The sequence below is a fragment of the Ursus americanus genome, chromosome 24 (assembly GCF_024610735.1).
Source record: "Ursus americanus isolate L20-20 chromosome 24, mUrsAme1.1.p, whole genome shotgun sequence".
In the NCBI taxonomy this organism is placed as follows: domain Eukaryota; kingdom Metazoa; phylum Chordata; class Mammalia; order Carnivora; family Ursidae; genus Ursus; species Ursus americanus.
Window position 1 is genome coordinate 40,306,127 of NC_142150.1, and position 15,672 is coordinate 40,321,798.

The following is a 15,672-nucleotide window of genomic DNA, read 5'->3' on the forward strand; positions in this document are numbered from 1 at the left end:
GCGGGGCTGCCTCCATGTCTCTGGATGATTGTTATTCCTCAGAAACCAAGAGGGCCAGGTCATCTTGCCTGAGGCGGGCACCGAGGGGGCTCATTAAGCCAGTCCATGAGCATAGCACATGAGGTCCACAGGGAAGGATCGGGGAAGCCACACACATGATGTAACTAAGAAGAGACAAAGTCTGTGGGGCAGGGGGGTAGTGGCTAGGGCCCAACTGTTCCCCACCTCAGCCCCCAGCCCCAGACCTGGACCCCCAGTCTTCCCCTCTGCAGACCCCAGCTTTGGGTGGAAGGGAGACGGCAAGTGTGCCTGTGGCCCCTCTCAGGAGGCCACAACCCTGGAGGAAGTCTGAAGGAGGCCGTGTTTATGGCTGGCTCTCCCTGAGGCGTGGCAGGGGTGAGGGACTCAGAATTGGTAATGTTTAACCATGAACGGTGGTGCGTGGCTTCCCCCGGGAGGTGGACGCCCTTCCAGGCTGGCAGGGCAGGCTTCAGGGTCAGCCAGTGCAACCTCTCTCTCTTAGAAGGTGAGGAGACTAATGCCCAGAGAGGCCAGCGGGGGCAGAGCAGGAGGGAGGACGCACCTCTCTCCTCTGCCCTGAGCCCTCCTCCACAGCCAGTGCGAAGGGCCTGGCCCTCTAGCTCAAAGCCCGCAGCCCCCGGGGGGGAGGCTGGGAGGCCTCCCCAGACCAGGGCTAGGGAGTGAGCTCTTGGGCAACAGGGTCGCTTCCTGTCTTACTCTCTGAAGTATCGATCCCCTGACTCCACAGAAGAGTGTTCAATTGAATAAATGAATGCTAGTCCCGCAGACAGCTTGCCAGAAGCCCCCAAAAGCTTCCTGGATGAGTAAAGAGACTTCTGCCTTACTCATTCCTACAGGACCTGCCTTGGGTTCCTGGGGGTCTCTCCTCAACCCACCTCCTCATTTTACCAGTGAGGAAACTGAGGCACAGGGAGGCTACAGTCACACAGCTGGTTTGGGAGATGCCCTGTCCCAGTTCCTTCCACACCTTATGGGCTTGGAGAGATGATGGGGGTCTCCAGTTGTTCAGGAATGAGGACCCTCTGTCTGCCCCCCCCCCCCGCTCTGTGCACCCCTCATTTGAGGCCTGGTCTTCTCAGGACAGCAGAGAAAGAGGCCAAGAGGGTGGGATGGGGCTGAGGCTGGCTATGGACTTCCCACTTGCCACTGAGGATGGCCTGCGTGGGAGCAAAGCCTCAGCTGCTACCAGTTCACACCCATCCAGGGTGTGAGACACACACTGAGCACATCAGCGTGGGGGGGCCATGGCAGCAGAGGCCACTTCCTCCTGGGGAGACCAGAGAAGGCCTTCCAAAAAAGAAACTCTTTAGCAAGGACATTGAAGGATAAGCAGGCTCCCTCCTGGGACCTGGAACTTGATCTCGAGCAAGTCACTTAACTCTTCATGCCTCTTCTGTCAAATGGGCACAGTGAGACAAGGATCTGATGAAGTAATGTATGTCAAAGGCTTAGAACAGTGCCTGGCACACAGAGAGTCACAGGCACTCAATAATTATCTGATAAATTTTTGTTCACATAACCAAAGGCTTGTATTTTATTTCATTATTATTACGTATTTTAAGAAAAAAATGATGGAAGGGCGCCTGGGTGGCTCAGTCATGTAAGTGTCTCCCTTCGGCTCAGGTCATGATCACGGAGTCAGAGTCTTGGGATTGAGCCCCGAGTCGGCTCCCGGCTCAGTGTGGAGTCTGCTTCTGCTCCCATCCCTGCTCCCGCTCTCCCTCTCTCTCTAATAAAAAAATCTTCAAAAAGAAAAAAAAAAAGAAAAAAAGAAAAAATGGTGGAGTACATGAGGGATGAGGTGTTTTTTTTTTCCCCTAATGAAATACCTTTTTAGGGGTACCTTTTTAGGGGAGCCACCTTTTAGGGGTGGCTCAGTTGTTAAGCGTCTGCCTTCAGCTCAGGGCGTGATCCTGGAGTCCTGGGATCGAGCCCCACGTCGGGCTCCTCTGCTGGGAGACTGTTTTTCCTCTCCCACTCTCCCTGTCTGTGTTCCCTCTTGCTGGCTGTCTCTCTCTCTGTCAAATAAATAAATAAAATCTTTAAAAAAAAAAACACTACCTTTTCAGTGGGGAAAAAAAAGTATTAATAAAAGATGGGGAAATTAGGATTCTCTGGATTCTTAGTTTTCTCAGTGATCTAACTCAAGCTGAAGTTACTGACAAGTCTAGAGCAGACCAGCTTCAGGCACAGCTGGATCATGACACCCAAACCATGTCATCAATGTCATCAGGGGCCAAGGTCTCACCCTCGCTTTTCTAGTAAGATGGCCACAAGGAGGGCGCATCCCTCCACCCCCTGCCACTTTCCCAGAAGTTCCAATAAAGGGCCACCACTTGGGTTTGTCTTAGGTCATGTGGCTATTCCTGACATCAGTCACTGTGGCCAGGAGATAAGGTAGGATAGGCAAGGCTGGGGTCCCAGGCCCATTCTGGAGCCCAGGAGAAGGGGTCGGCCCCGTCTTAACCCTAGGGACTAGGGGTGAGGGAAGGGCAACCCCCACAGAGCTGTTGGCGGGAGAAGAAGGAACGGATACTGGGCTGACGCCACCCCCTTGGCTCAGATTCAGATATGAAGAAGCTGCCACTGGCGGTCCATCCCTTGGCGGAGTCACATTCCCAGGTGGGATGGACTCCATGCCCCCACGTCTCTGACACGAGCCCTGCACCCTCTCTTTCCATTGCTTCACGGGGACTCACGGGTGGGAAAGTGGAGGCTTGCTCAAGGGCAGATTCCAGATGAACCGAATGCTGGGCAGGGACAAGGGCAGCAACATGGTGGGGACTCCCCAGGGCCAAGGGAGGAACGGACTGACTTTCACTTCAGCACAGCACCCTGGGAACACTCATCCAGCTGCAATCTGCAAATAGTCGGGCTTCCCAGGAACTGCGTGACTTCACCAGGGCTCAGTGATGGCGTCACTGCTCAGTTGGCAGTGGGAGCTGGGGCAGGCGCCAAGCCCTCATTCTGCCAGGCCCTCTGCTGCCCCCAAAGCTCTGTGCTTTCGACTCTCTGTCCCTTAAACATACACATCTTTCCAGAAAGCGGACTCAAACTTTTGGGAGCAGACAGGGAGTATAAATAATCAACAGCTGAGCGCTAGAGTCAGCAAACCTTCCGGGCCTTTGCAGGATGTGGCCCTGGTGACCGCAGCTCCTGGATTTTCCAGGTGGTCCAGGTGGTCCAAGTCCCGACAGGCTAGGGGTCAAATCCCTCTGCCACTTCCAGCTGTCTGACCTTAGACACGGCCTATGGTTTCTCTGGGACTCAGTTTCCTTGTCTGTAAAATGGGGATAATACCCTTGCTTTGCCAGAGGGGTCATGATGACGGAAACCACGTATGGAAAGCAGTCACCGGGGACTCCTGGGTAGCTCAGTGGGTTAAGCGTCCGACTCTTGATTTCGGATCAGGGCATGATCTTAGGGTTATGGGATCGAGCCCCAGGTCAGGCTCTGTGCTCGTTGTGGAGTCTGCTTGAGATTCTCTCTCTCCTTCTCTTTCCCTCTGCCCTTCCCCCTGCCCACACACTCTCTCTCAAAATAAATGAAATAAAATCTTTAAAAAAAAAAAAAAAGAAAGGAAGGAAGGAAGGAAGCAGTCACCAGCAAGTTCCCTCTTGTCCCAGCGTCCCTGGCTGGCTCTCCCTTGTCATATCTCCACTGCGTGCTGCAGATCGCAGAGAAGCTCAGGCTGGGTGCCCTGCTGAGATTCGAGACACTGGACAGGAAGGACTGTCACCTTGGCCTTTGTGGGAGCCTTTCCACTCCCCAAATGGCTCCCCCTCATTTTGTCTTTGGTGTTGGTTCCCACAAGAGCTCTGAGCGGCTAGTGGAGGGAAACGGCCAGCCAGGGTCAGGAGCAAGAGCCTGGAGGGCCGAAGTGGGGTGGGATACACAAGCCCGACTCAGCGTGGCCAGTGTCTCCCACGCAAGAGACAAGGGAGCACTTGCCTTGGCTGACCCATCCCAAGTACTGTACCAAGGGCGCCGAGAGCTTTGTCAAGGCAGGTTGGCCCTGAGTCGTGGTCAGAAGATTCTGGAGATTGTCCATCCAGTCTCCTTGCTTTATAGGTGGGGAAAGTAAGGTTTGGCGAGAGGAGGATGGGGAACGCTCCTCCTTCCTATGGAGAAAACCCGCTATGGGTCTGTAGGGGAGAGACTGCTGACCCACGGTCAAGCACCCATGAGGATGGGCCCTCCCACAGGTTCTGGGGCAGGGGCCCTGAAGCCCAAGGGGATCCCCATGCAGAAGAAACCTAGGAAACTGTCCCAGGAAAGCTGGATACACTGACAGCTCATGTGCTATCAGGCACGGGGCCTCGGGCTGCCTTGTGCCCTCTCTGGGGCTCAGTTTTCTCATATGTAAAATGAAAGAATGTGACAACTCACCTTTCAGGGCTCCTCTTGACTGGCTGGAGGCTGGGGCCAGATGGAGGCCTTCTGGGAGACGGACCCCTTGCAGCTTGGGAAGCCCATGCCATTTGAGAGAACAGAGGAGGCTTGCTTTCTTTCTTTCTTTCTTTCTTTCTTTTCTTTCTTTCTTTCTTTCTTTCTTTCTTTTTTTTTTCCTTAAACAACAGACATTTATTTCTCACAGTTCTGGAGGCTGGGAAGTCCAAAATCAAGGAGCCAGTTGATTTGGTTCCTAGTTGGGGCACTCTTCCAGTCACATAGACAGCTACCTTCTGTGTCCTCACCTGGTGGAGAGCAACAGAGGAGGCTTTCTATCAGACAAGGGGACACTAGACTGAGGGTGGGTACGTGGGCATAGGAGGCCTGGGCCCTCTCCTGGCACTGTCACCTACCTGACTCCCACTCTAGGCCTCAGCTCCCCTGCTGCACCATGGTGGGGAGGGGGGTGCCCAGGAGATGCCCTTTTCAGTGTGGGCCTGCTCTGGGAGTTGGCATCTGTGGGATCTCAGCAGCCAAGGTCGGGGCCAGGTCTGTCTTGGTCTGGAGGCCAAGAAGCCTGGTGGTTAAGACCAAGGTTGACAGGGCTCTGCTGCTTTCTGGCAGAGTGAGCTGCAGAGTTAAGGGACCCTTCTTACTCAACAGATTTTACCGAGCATCCTGCTATAGGTGCTGGGAGACATCTGCTTAAAAAAAAAAAATAGGGGTGCCTGGGTGCCTCAGTCAGTTAAGAAAAGAATTGAAGATAGGGCGGTGACTGGGAAGTATGGGTTTGGGGCAGTGGGAGGAGTAGGTGATGGGGGCACAGAGCCTCGTGGGCCACTCATGCAGGACTTACAAGCTGCTGGAGACCTCGGGCTCTAACTCTGGGAGATACAAGGGAGCACCCAGAGACAGGGGACGGCTTTGAGCAGAGGAGGGACAAAATCTGGGCACAGGATAAAAAGGTCCCTCTGCTGGGGAGAAGAAACAGGAAAATGGCAGGTGGAAAGGCTGCGGCTGTGACTGGGCCGGTGGAGCTCAACTGTCAAGGGAAGAGCAGAACCTGCCTCTCGGGTTGCTGAGGGAAGGCATAGCCACTGTGTACCCCACCAGCCCCTTCACCCCGCCAGGCCCTGTGGCAACGAGAAGCCTCAGCACAGCCTGGCTCTTGAGGATGCCACAGGCTCAGGTGAAGTGGGCGTGGACATGTTTGTTGGAAGAGCTTGGGTTCTCAAGTCCTTTCCCCACTCCTAAGGTTCTGGAAAAGCCTGAGGATGCCATGTGCCCTTGGATGGATGACGCCGGTCTTTTCGTCATCTGTAAGTTGGAGAGGCTGCCTCCTCTGGCTCCATGTGAGGCAGCTGGGCTGAGGCCAGGAATGAGGATGCGTGAACACTCGGGCTTGCCCTGTGAGGCATTTGGCCGTGGCCGGCACCTCGAACACACCCGCTGGGGACAGGGCCTTTCCTGGATCCTTATGGTTTCCAGGAAGACCAGGGGTGGGAGTACAAGAACAGGGGTGGGAGTACCAGGACAGAACTGTGATCTGTAGGCCATGGCCATTCCAGTGATTAGGCTGCACATTCAACCTTCCAGCTCTTTGTTTACTGATTAGTAGGACAAAGCCCACACTTGGGTATGCTGCCACCAAGTGCCAGCTGGTGCTTCTGTCATATGCCTGTGCTCCACAGATGTGCCTCAGCAGGGAGAAAAAAATGATTTCTCTTATCAAAGCTGTGACTTTAAACAACGTCCATGAGCATTATACTTCAGAAGAATCAAATAGAAAATTCATTTAGAGCAAGCTTAAAAATAAATATTTATATACACAAATAAATAAATAAAATACTTAGGTATGGTTCTTGCCAGTGCTTAATGACCAGCAATTTCATTAACACAGGGTTTTCCCTGGCTTGCTGTTGCTCCAGGATAAAAAGAGTTCTGTTACTTTTCTTTTCTGATTATAAAGGCCATACACGAAATGTATTGCTGACTCAAAAAGGCGACACCTCTTACAATTAAAATTATACTGCCAAAATTTCCTCCCCAAACATTGGGTAAACAAGCATGCCTTTTTAAAAGGCATCTAGAATTCTGTCCTCGAGCTACAATCCACTTACTTGGCCTCAAGAAACTCTCCCTTCAACAGCAGATTTCACAGCTGTTAAGATTTGGTATTGCAATTTCCCGATTCTTCTCTCTGGTGAATATATATATATTCAGTTATATATAGCTACAGCTCTATAGATCTTTCCAGTTTTCTTCCAAAGGTATTCCCGAAAGATTTTACTTCCTTAAGAGCACCCTTTCTTCCTTTCAATGAGACAAATGAAAATACTGCTTGTCATTCGCTAGGCCCCATGCACTGGTCTTTAAAAGCCCCTCCGCCCCTCCTCTCCACCCTCCAATCTAGATTTCTAGCTACAGGCAATTATAATTTTTCAAAGATTTTATTTATGTATTATTTATTTTAGAGAGCTAGAGAGCGAGAGAGAGTATGCATGTGTGTGATGGGGGGCGGGGGGGGGGGGGTAGGGAAAGAATCTCAAGCGGACTCCACACTGAGATTATGGCAGGAACCCAAACCAAGAGTCCAACGCTTAACCGACTGAGCCATCCAGGCGCCCCCAGGCAATTATTATTCAAAAGTTAAATACAGGGCCGCCTGGGTGGCTCAGTTTGTGAAGCATCTGCCTTCGGCTCAAGTCAGGATCCCGAAGTCCTAGGATCGAGTCCCACATCGGGCTCCTTGCTCAGCAAGGGAGTCTGCTTCTCCCTCTGCCTGCCGCTCCCCCTGTTAGTGCTCGCTCGCTCTCTCCGACAAAGAAATTAGTGAAATCTTCAACAACAACCACAACAAAAGTTAAATACAGTTACATCCTGGCCCACTATTTCAGAGCTTCCAGGTTTTTTCTGGTTTTTTTATTGCTATCCATTATAATCCTACCCTGTGGCCCGTGGGAAGCTACAACAGCTTGCACAGGGCAGGGCTTTCATCCTGATATTTAAACAAGGATTTCAGTACTAGTCGTAGTCGTAAAGTACAACAATCCAGATGTGCTCAAGGTAATAATTATTTTAAGCTTCCTTCAAACCTACGCCAGAATTAACAGTTGAACTGCAGTGATCTTCAAACTTTCATGACTAGGACTCTCGCTAAGAAGTACACATGTATATATAAATATCTAGATTCTTCAACAAACATGACTAACCTTTCATCCACGGGCAAAGGCAGCAATATTGTCTAGTCTGTTCATTCCACATAATTTTTTGGCTAATGCTGTTAGGTTGAACCATATGAAACTGACATCTTTGTAGTCAAAATGGTCAAATATGGGCGATTTCATGGGGCTCAACTAATTTGTGACACTAAAGTAGTTTCACATTCCGTTTAATGGGCTGCATCCCGTAGGAAAACGCTGTTTCGTGGGTCGTTGTTATTGCTATTTTTAAAATTAAAATGGGATTGAAATGTTTGTTTTCACTTAACATGGCATGACATCTTTCCATGCAAGTACGTTATGCTCCATCTCACCTTTCTCAAAAGCTTCATGGGATCTACCACATAGGCGTACCCCAGCTTAGGTAACTGATCCCCACAGAAGGCACTTAGATTTTTTCCCAGTTTCCTGTTGTTCCAAACCCTGGCACAGTGAACTTCCTTGTCATAAATGTTCACGTGCTGGTGCTGGAGCTGGAATTTCTGTAGCACAGACTCCTGGAGGCAGGATGGCAGGCATCTTGTGATCTTAATTGTGTCTCAAAGCCTTTGAATAGGAATTAGGCTCACTGTCTTCCCTGGGGTGTGTTTGGTGGAGGGTAAACAGTACTGACCGAGGGGGTTCAGCCAGGCACCCTGTTCTATCCATCCCTCATCTGTCCACAACCTTCTGCTGCAGGACTGGAAGCTCAGGCTTGCTCCAGACTTCTCCCTCTCTAGACCGACACTATGGAGAACCCCTGAAAAACAGGACATTTTACTGTCAACCAGACCTGAGTTTCCACTGTTGCCCAAGCTCCTTTTAAATTCTCTGGACTTCACTATCACGTCTACGAAAAGGAAACAAACCTCTCAGGGTTGCCAGGAGGATGAAACAGAAAACGTGGAGTGCTTTATAAACAAGTCACAGAAATCAGCCATTATCTTCAGCTCGTGCAGGGCTGTTCTTTCCCAAGCGGAAGAGAGGAAGAGAGAGACTACTCCGTGTTGTCTACTCACATTTACCCCCTAGTGGGCTGGGGGAAGGGCTCTACGTAAGACAAGAAGTTTCGCTCACCCTTCTGAGTTTACAATTTGCCTAGTCCCTGCCCTCATTTTCTTCACTTCTCCAGGACTTGAGGGCTGAGGTAAAGAACCAAATTCTTGGACAAAGTCATTCATTGGACAACAGGTATTTATTGAGTACCTACTATAGGCCAGTCACGGTGTACCTCAATATTCTCACTGGCAAAATGAAAAACAGTGCTTCTCAACGGAGAAACAATGGGCATCCTGGGTGGGATAATTCTTTGTGCGGGTCTGCCCCCTGCTCTCTAAACCACAGGGGCTGTACCTTGCAATTGGGACAACCTAAAAATGCCCCCGCACATTTCGAAACGGCCCCTAGGGGGCACTTTCGCCCGATTTGAAGAATCCCCGACCCACCCTCGAAGAGTCCAGAGACCGGGAAAGGGGGAGGACCTCTAACTGGCAGGTTTAGGATGCTGGCGAGGTCCAAGACGGGCAGGATCTGGACCGTGTTTCCGGGGAACGGGGCCTTACATTGGCCCCCGAACGAGCTTGTCAACCTCCTTAGGGCTATGGATTCCGACTCCTGAGTCAGAACTCCTGCTTCCTATGCAGCCAAGACACAACGCGGGTTTCTGTTCCCAGACGAGCCTGGGTTCCTGAGGAGGAGGGAATGGCGGTGCTCTCGTCCCCCAAGCCTTCGGGAAGCGAAGGGTTAAGGCAGGTGGCGCCCCAGAAGCCCCCGGCGCCGCTAGAGGGACCAACTCGGCAGCACCGCGGACGGCTTCGCGGTCACGTGGGAGCGAGGGCGGGACCAAATGAGAGGCCGGCCAATAGGCTGCGCTGTCGGTGGGCGTGATAGCCAATAGGAGCAGGGAGAGGGGTCCCGGGACTAGGAAGAAACGGCGGCCGGGAGGGGGCTACAGGGACCATGGGGCTTCTGACCATTCTGAAGAAGATGAAGCAGAAAGAGCGGGAGCTGCGACTGCTCATGCTGTATCCTCCTGGACGCCGGAGCCGCGAGGGTAGCGGGGGGACCCCGCCGGGCGGGCGGTGCCAGGCGCCCCCTACCGGGGGCGGGGTCCGCGGCCGGCGCGTACCAACTGCCCATTGTGCGTCACGCACGTGGGCCCTACCAATCGCCCGGGCGGGGGGCCGGGAGGAGGCCGTACCACCGGCTCGGGGCCGCGGGGGGGGCACTCCGTTCCCAAGGCCAAAGGTGAGGGCCTAAATGCCCAACGGCCGGACCAGACGTCCCTATGTAAGGGGGGAGGGGGTCCTGGAGGCGACTCGGATGTCACCACCCGTCGGTCTGGCTCGAGCGTGAGGCCGCTGTCCTCCTTGGCTCTGACCTTCCTCCCCCCGTCCGAGGGTGCCAGGCCCCGGCCCCGCCCTCAAGGTCGGAATCCCGGGGGCGTGCGGGCCCCGCCCTGCGCTCCTAGGGGAGGCGGGTGTAGACGCTGGGGGCTGTTTGTCCGTGTGTCCAACTCTCCACCTCTGTGGACGCACTGCTGGTCGCTATCCCCCCAACCCCCGCCCGCAACTGACGGCTTGTAGGCCCGAGTGCCCCGCCGACCTTCTGAGTCCGGTTAACGGGCGCCTGCGCTCGTCTCCCTTTCTTTGTGACAGGCCGTGTCAGGATTCTGCAATGCCAGAGCTGGGCGGGTCTCACCCGCAGCTCATCTAGCAGGGCAGAGAAGACATTTAAATAGGCAGATAACTTGATAGTACTCACCTCGTGTCTGGTTTAAAGAGCTCAGAGAATTCACTCATCCGCTTAAATATTTATTGAGTGCCTACTAAGTGCTAGGCACTGTCCTAGGGGCTGGGGTAAAATAGCAAAACAAATCCTTATCTTCATGGACGGTCTATGATGCGGTGGGGGGAGCGATGTTAACAAAGCAAATAGGTAAAATGTATAGGATGCATGAAGAAGAATGCAGCTTAAAAGGTCAAAGAAGGCCACAATGGGAAAGCGACCACTGAGTAAAGACAGGGAGGTGAGGGATGAACCATGTAGATAATCTGGGGAAATTTGTTTAAGCAAAAGGATCGGCAAGTGCAAGGTCTGGAAGGAGGAACTCAGCTGGTGTCTTAAAAGAATGCCAAGGAGGGCCATGTGGCTGGAGACAGTGCAAGGAGAAGATTAGGACAGAGAGGGGACGGAAGAGCCTCCTCATGTAGGGTTTTTGGCTTTTCCTTTAAATGAGAATTGCCGAGGGCACGTGTGATCTGAGATGAGTTGCTGCACCGCCGGCAAGACAGGATGGTGGCTTGGACCAGGATGGAAGCAGCGAGGTGATGGAAGTTGGGGGACCTTTTGACCAGAGGCCCAGCAGGCATTGCTGCTGGATTGAACTCGAGTGTAAGAGGCAGAGTGAAGTCAAGCTGACTTCTAGGTTTTTGGCCCGAGCAGTGCAAAGAACGAGGAACCACTTGCTGAGATGGGGAAGGGGGCAGGGAGCAGGTTCAGAAAGATGGGACCTCAGGGTTTGACCATACAAGATGCCTCTAAGACATCCTGTAAGTGTCAGATGGGCAGCTGGATAGAGGAACTGAGCCCAGGGGAGCAGCTGGGTGGGATGTGTGCATTTGGGAGTCATCAGCATAAAGATGGTATTTGAAGGCGTGATCCTGGGTGAGAGCGCTAAGGGATGAGAGTGGACGGAGGAGAACTGAGGCATACCTGGATAAGAGGTCAGGGCGAGGGGAGCCAGGCAAAGGATTGGAGGTAGGGGCAGGCCCCTCTGTGAGGTGCTGCTGATGGAGAGGAAGAGGGGGGCTGAGGACTGCCCACACAGCTGGAGAACAACTTGAGATCTTTAGAGACCTTGGCAAGAGCAGTTTCAGGGAAGCAGTGGGAACAACGGTCTCATGGGTTCAAGAAAGAGCAGGAGGACAGAAATGGGAGAGGGTGAGTATGGACAGCGGTTTGGGGGAGATTTGCTATAAGGGGTAGGAAATAAAGGAATAAGTAGAGGGGAAGAGGGACCAAGTGAGGGTGTGGTTTGCTTCTCCTAAGGTGGGAGAGACACCAGCTTGTCAGCTGTTGGGAATCATCCAGTGGATGGTGAGCTTGTGGGGTGAGAGGGGCAATCGGAGCGAAGCCTTGGTCTCTGGAGAGCTTTTGTCACCCTCATTCTACTGGTTTGAGTCACCTGGGCCCCGTCCCAGCTGCAAGCCCTCTTAAGTGTTGCAAGGATGGGATGGGGGAAGGTTCTCTCCAGCTGCTGAACTCACCCATTTGTTTGCACACTCACTTAGCAGCGAAGGGTTTAGAACATTCCAGAAACAGAAAGGTGAGGGTGGCTCCCTCCAGATACTTGCTCTCGCCCTTCACTCTATCTGGAAGACTCTTCCCTCAGTCCTTTGAAAAGCTGGCTCCTTGTAGTTTGGGCCTCAGCTGGAGACCCTGAGAGAGCTCCTGCAGCCGCCCCCTCCGAAAGCCTCTTAGTTGTGTTTTTTACACAACCCAGGAGCTGACGGTGCCTTGTTTCTCATTTGTTTGCACTCTGTGGACGGTCTCTGTACTAGAGCAGAAGCCGCACAAGGGTGGGGACTTCGACTCTGGGGTACCCCCGGCACCAGAAGAGGGCCCGGCACATAGTAAGCATTCAATAAATACTGTAGAGTAACTTAGGAACCTTTGGTTAGTTAGAGATGAGAAAAATCTTTATTTCTCGATCCTTTCCCACTTATTGTGGACCAATAAATTGTGTGTCAGGCACGTGCTCAACTAATGTGATACGTGGTAGGAAATGACTCGTTCCCTAAAAGAGGGGCCATGGGATGATGTCACCACCCTGCAGAGCACAGGGACTTCTCCTTAACCTGCCGCGCCCCAGCGGCCTGGACAACGCTGGCAAAACGACCATCCTCAAGAAGTTCAATGGCGAAGACATTGACACCATCTCCCCGACGCTGGGCTTCAACATCAAGACGCTGGAGCACCGAGGGTGAGCGGGGACCCTGCGGTGGGCTGGCCCCGAGTAGGGCAGGGAGCGCGGGTGAGGGGCCAGGCTGACCCTCTCGCCACCCCCCTTCCTGCCCAGATTCAAGCTGAACATCTGGGATGTGGGTGGCCAGAAGTCCCTGCGGTCCTACTGGCGGAACTACTTCGAGAGCACGGACGGCCTCATCTGGGTGGTGGACAGCGCCGACCGCCAGCGCATGCAGGACTGCCAGCGGGAGCTCCAGAGCCTGCTGGTGGAGGAGGTGGGCAGGGCGCCTGGCTGAGCAGGGGAAGCCAGGCTTCAGCCACATCCGGGCCCCGATACTTGGTGCCCGTACGTGGATGTGCGAACACCTTCCTCAGCGGATTCCCCGAGGGGCCCCTGACCCCAGAGGGACACCTAGGGCGGGGTCTCTTTCTTCACAGAGCCCTCACCGTGTGCCCAGCACCCTAGGGGAGGCAGAGACCACCTGTGTGCTTGGTACCAGAGAACCCCACAGTGCTGGGGGCAGGACGTGCTATGAAACCTGGTCCAAAACACTTTCCTTTAAATAAAATTTTAGATTTACAGAGAATTTGCAAAGATAGTGAAGAGATGTCCTATATACTTTTCATCTTCCTTCCCCTAATGGTAACATCATAGGTAACCAGTGTGCATTTGTCAAAACTAAGAAATTAACATTGGCAAGTTATTCTTAACTACAGGTTCTATTTGGATTTCATCAGTTTTTCCGTTAATATCCTTTTTCTGTTCCAGGGTTTGATTCAGGTTACTACACTTGCATTTAGGTGAAAACCAGGACGCTTTCAAGAACGAAAGAGGGACTTGTTAACAGTTATGCAGGGAAAACAGGCATAAACAGGACTGTTCTGGGCACACAGGGATGCGGTCACCTGCTCTAGCACTAGCCACCTCTAGAGGGTGTCCAGCAGGTCCAATGAGATCATGGCTGTCCATGCTCAGCCCTGGCCTAGCACCTCAAGGCCCTTTATCGGGCCCAGATCCACCTACCTACCCGGAGGGACTCCCGGTCAGAAACACGCGTGGAAGTAACTGGAAGCAGAGGCAGAGTGAGGCCTGGCAGGGTAGTGAACAGCGAAAGCGCTCCATAACCTTGGAAGAAGGAAAGGTCACTCCCAGCAGACCCCATGGCCCCGGACGGTTGCATTCTTTGTGCAGGTCAGGTCATCACATGCAAGCAGTCTAGAACCAAGGGCTCTGGGATCATCTTGTCCATCACCCCCTCCCCATTTATGGAGGAAGAAACTGAGGCATGGAGGAGAGAGGTGCCCACTGGGCCCCCGCCTAGGGCTCCCTCCCTCCCCCCGCTCCCACGTATGGTTGGATTCACAGGCCACGTCCACACCGCCTACCCCACTTGGGGCTCTCCTATCACCCTGGGGCCTTGCCCTGATTTTCCAGATTGATCTCTGACCCCACCTGCTCTGGGTGATCAGAGGAGGGGCCGGGCTGCCCTCTGAGCCCCCACACCCTGCCCCACCCCTGTTTCTCTCCCCCAGCGCCTGGCTGGAGCCACCCTGCTCATCTTTGCCAACAAGCAAGACCTGCCCGGAGCACTGTCCTCTAATGCCATCCGTGAGGTGAGTCCAGGCCTTAGCATAGGCCCATGGAGGAAAAGGGGCGCACGTTTCTTGGTTAAGTTATTTAAAAAGCGTGTATTAGCTCCTCTAGCGTGGCAGGACCTATGCAGGACACGGGAGAGTGCGTGATTAATAAGAGCTAGTTGTACCCTACCAGCGGGGGGAAGGCAGACGTGCAAACGTTACCCTACAGGGTGACAGCAGCCGGCCAGTAGTGAGTACTCGCTCTGTGCCAGGCTCCTGGTGTGGACAAACTCACTCAGTTCTCACCCCAGCCTCCTGAGGGAGGAGCCGTTACAATCATTCTGCAGCTGGCAAAGCAGGTTTAGAGAAGCGAGGTCACGCGGCCGGTAAGCCGACAAGTCAGGATTTCAGTGCAGGCCTGTGGGACCCACATCATATCCTGCCTCCTGCTCTGGACCGTGAGCACCAGAATGAGAGAGGATGGGATTAGAATCTTGGTTCTGTCACTAGCTGCGTGACGTCTGTGGGGCGCATAGCACAACACCCAGATCCTAGCAGGTGCTCAGGAGCCCGGGTTGCTCTGCTGTTACTGGGGGTAGTGCTGGCATGGCGGTGAGCACGGAGCCCAGGTGCCCTGAGGTGCGGACAGATCTTCACCAGGGGCCCAGGGAGACTTCTGAGAGCCTGGAAGGAGGCACGGCTTTCCCCTGGGCCAGGAGAGGGAAGGGGCTCTGAGTGGCAGGGCCTGTGGTCACCGGGGCCCACCACCCTCTCCCCCTTGCCCCCCAGGCCCTGGAGCTGGACTCCATCCACAGCCACCACTGGTGCATCCAGGGCTGTAGCGCCGTCACCGGCGAGAACCTCCTACTCGGCATTGACTGGCTCCTGGATGACATTTCCAGCCGCATCTTCACGGCCGACTGAAGCACTCCAGATGCCCCCCACCTCACAGTCCAGCTCCCCCCACCCCAGCCCTCGTCAGGCACCATCCATGGGGGAATGGGAGTCAGCCAGCCTGATGAACACCCCCGACCCCACTCCGTAACCTGCTGTTGCTGCTAATGCCGCCCACTGCTGCTCTGTGGCCAGCCGGCTCCCGTGGCTGGAGGGCTGCCGCCCTGGCTTCGCCCTGGCTCCCGACCCAGCCCGCCTGCAGCTGCCATAGCGAGAGAAGAGGGCTGGGGCTGGGAGGGGGCTGCCTCTGCTGCTACCAAGGCTGTGGGCCTCATCCTTTGCTCAGCTGTGAGAATAAACCGTTCCTTGTCCCAATTCCCGGGGGAGTCATTTGTTGCTTCCACAGCTGTACGAGACCACCAGGAGCCCCCAGGGTAGCAGGGCACCGAAAGGAACAGATCATTCCAGTCAGAGGGTTCACTGCTGCTGTGTCAGAGGGACACACGAAGAATTACAGAAGCACAGGACAGGGCAGCAACTAATTCCATCTGGAAGAGTCCAAGCAGGCTTCCCGGAGGAAGTGACATTCACGTTGGGC

At 53.9% G+C, this 15,672-nt stretch overlaps 1 protein-coding gene and 1 long non-coding RNA gene across 3 annotated transcripts; one reads left to right on the plus strand and one right to left on the minus strand.

Moving 5' to 3' along the window:
* Positions 1-280: 280 nt before the first annotated feature.
* On the minus strand, positions 281-9,359 carry LOC123778347 (uncharacterized). 2 transcript variants are annotated; one of them, XR_006775907.2, is made up of 6 exons: positions 8,504-9,359; positions 8,269-8,394; positions 6,555-6,634; positions 4,432-4,739; positions 1,886-2,060; positions 281-1,784 (listed from the first exon to the last, which is right to left on the minus strand). It is a non-coding gene; the product is annotated as an uncharacterized LOC123778347 (long non-coding RNA). The 2 variants fall into 2 exon arrangements; XR_015721461.1 differs by lacking the exon at positions 8,269-8,394.
* Positions 9,360-9,529: 170 nt separating this feature from the next.
* ARL2 (ARF like GTPase 2) lies at positions 9,530-15,449 on the plus strand. Its single transcript, XM_045775599.2, has 5 exons — positions 9,530-9,658; positions 12,508-12,618; positions 12,715-12,877; positions 14,136-14,216; positions 14,970-15,449. Exons 1-5 carry the CDS (start codon positions 9,594-9,596, stop codon positions 15,102-15,104), a joined length of 555 nt encoding a protein of 184 aa, XP_045631555.1. The 5' UTR covers positions 9,530-9,593; the 3' UTR covers positions 15,105-15,449.
* Positions 15,450-15,672: the final 223 nt, after the last annotated feature.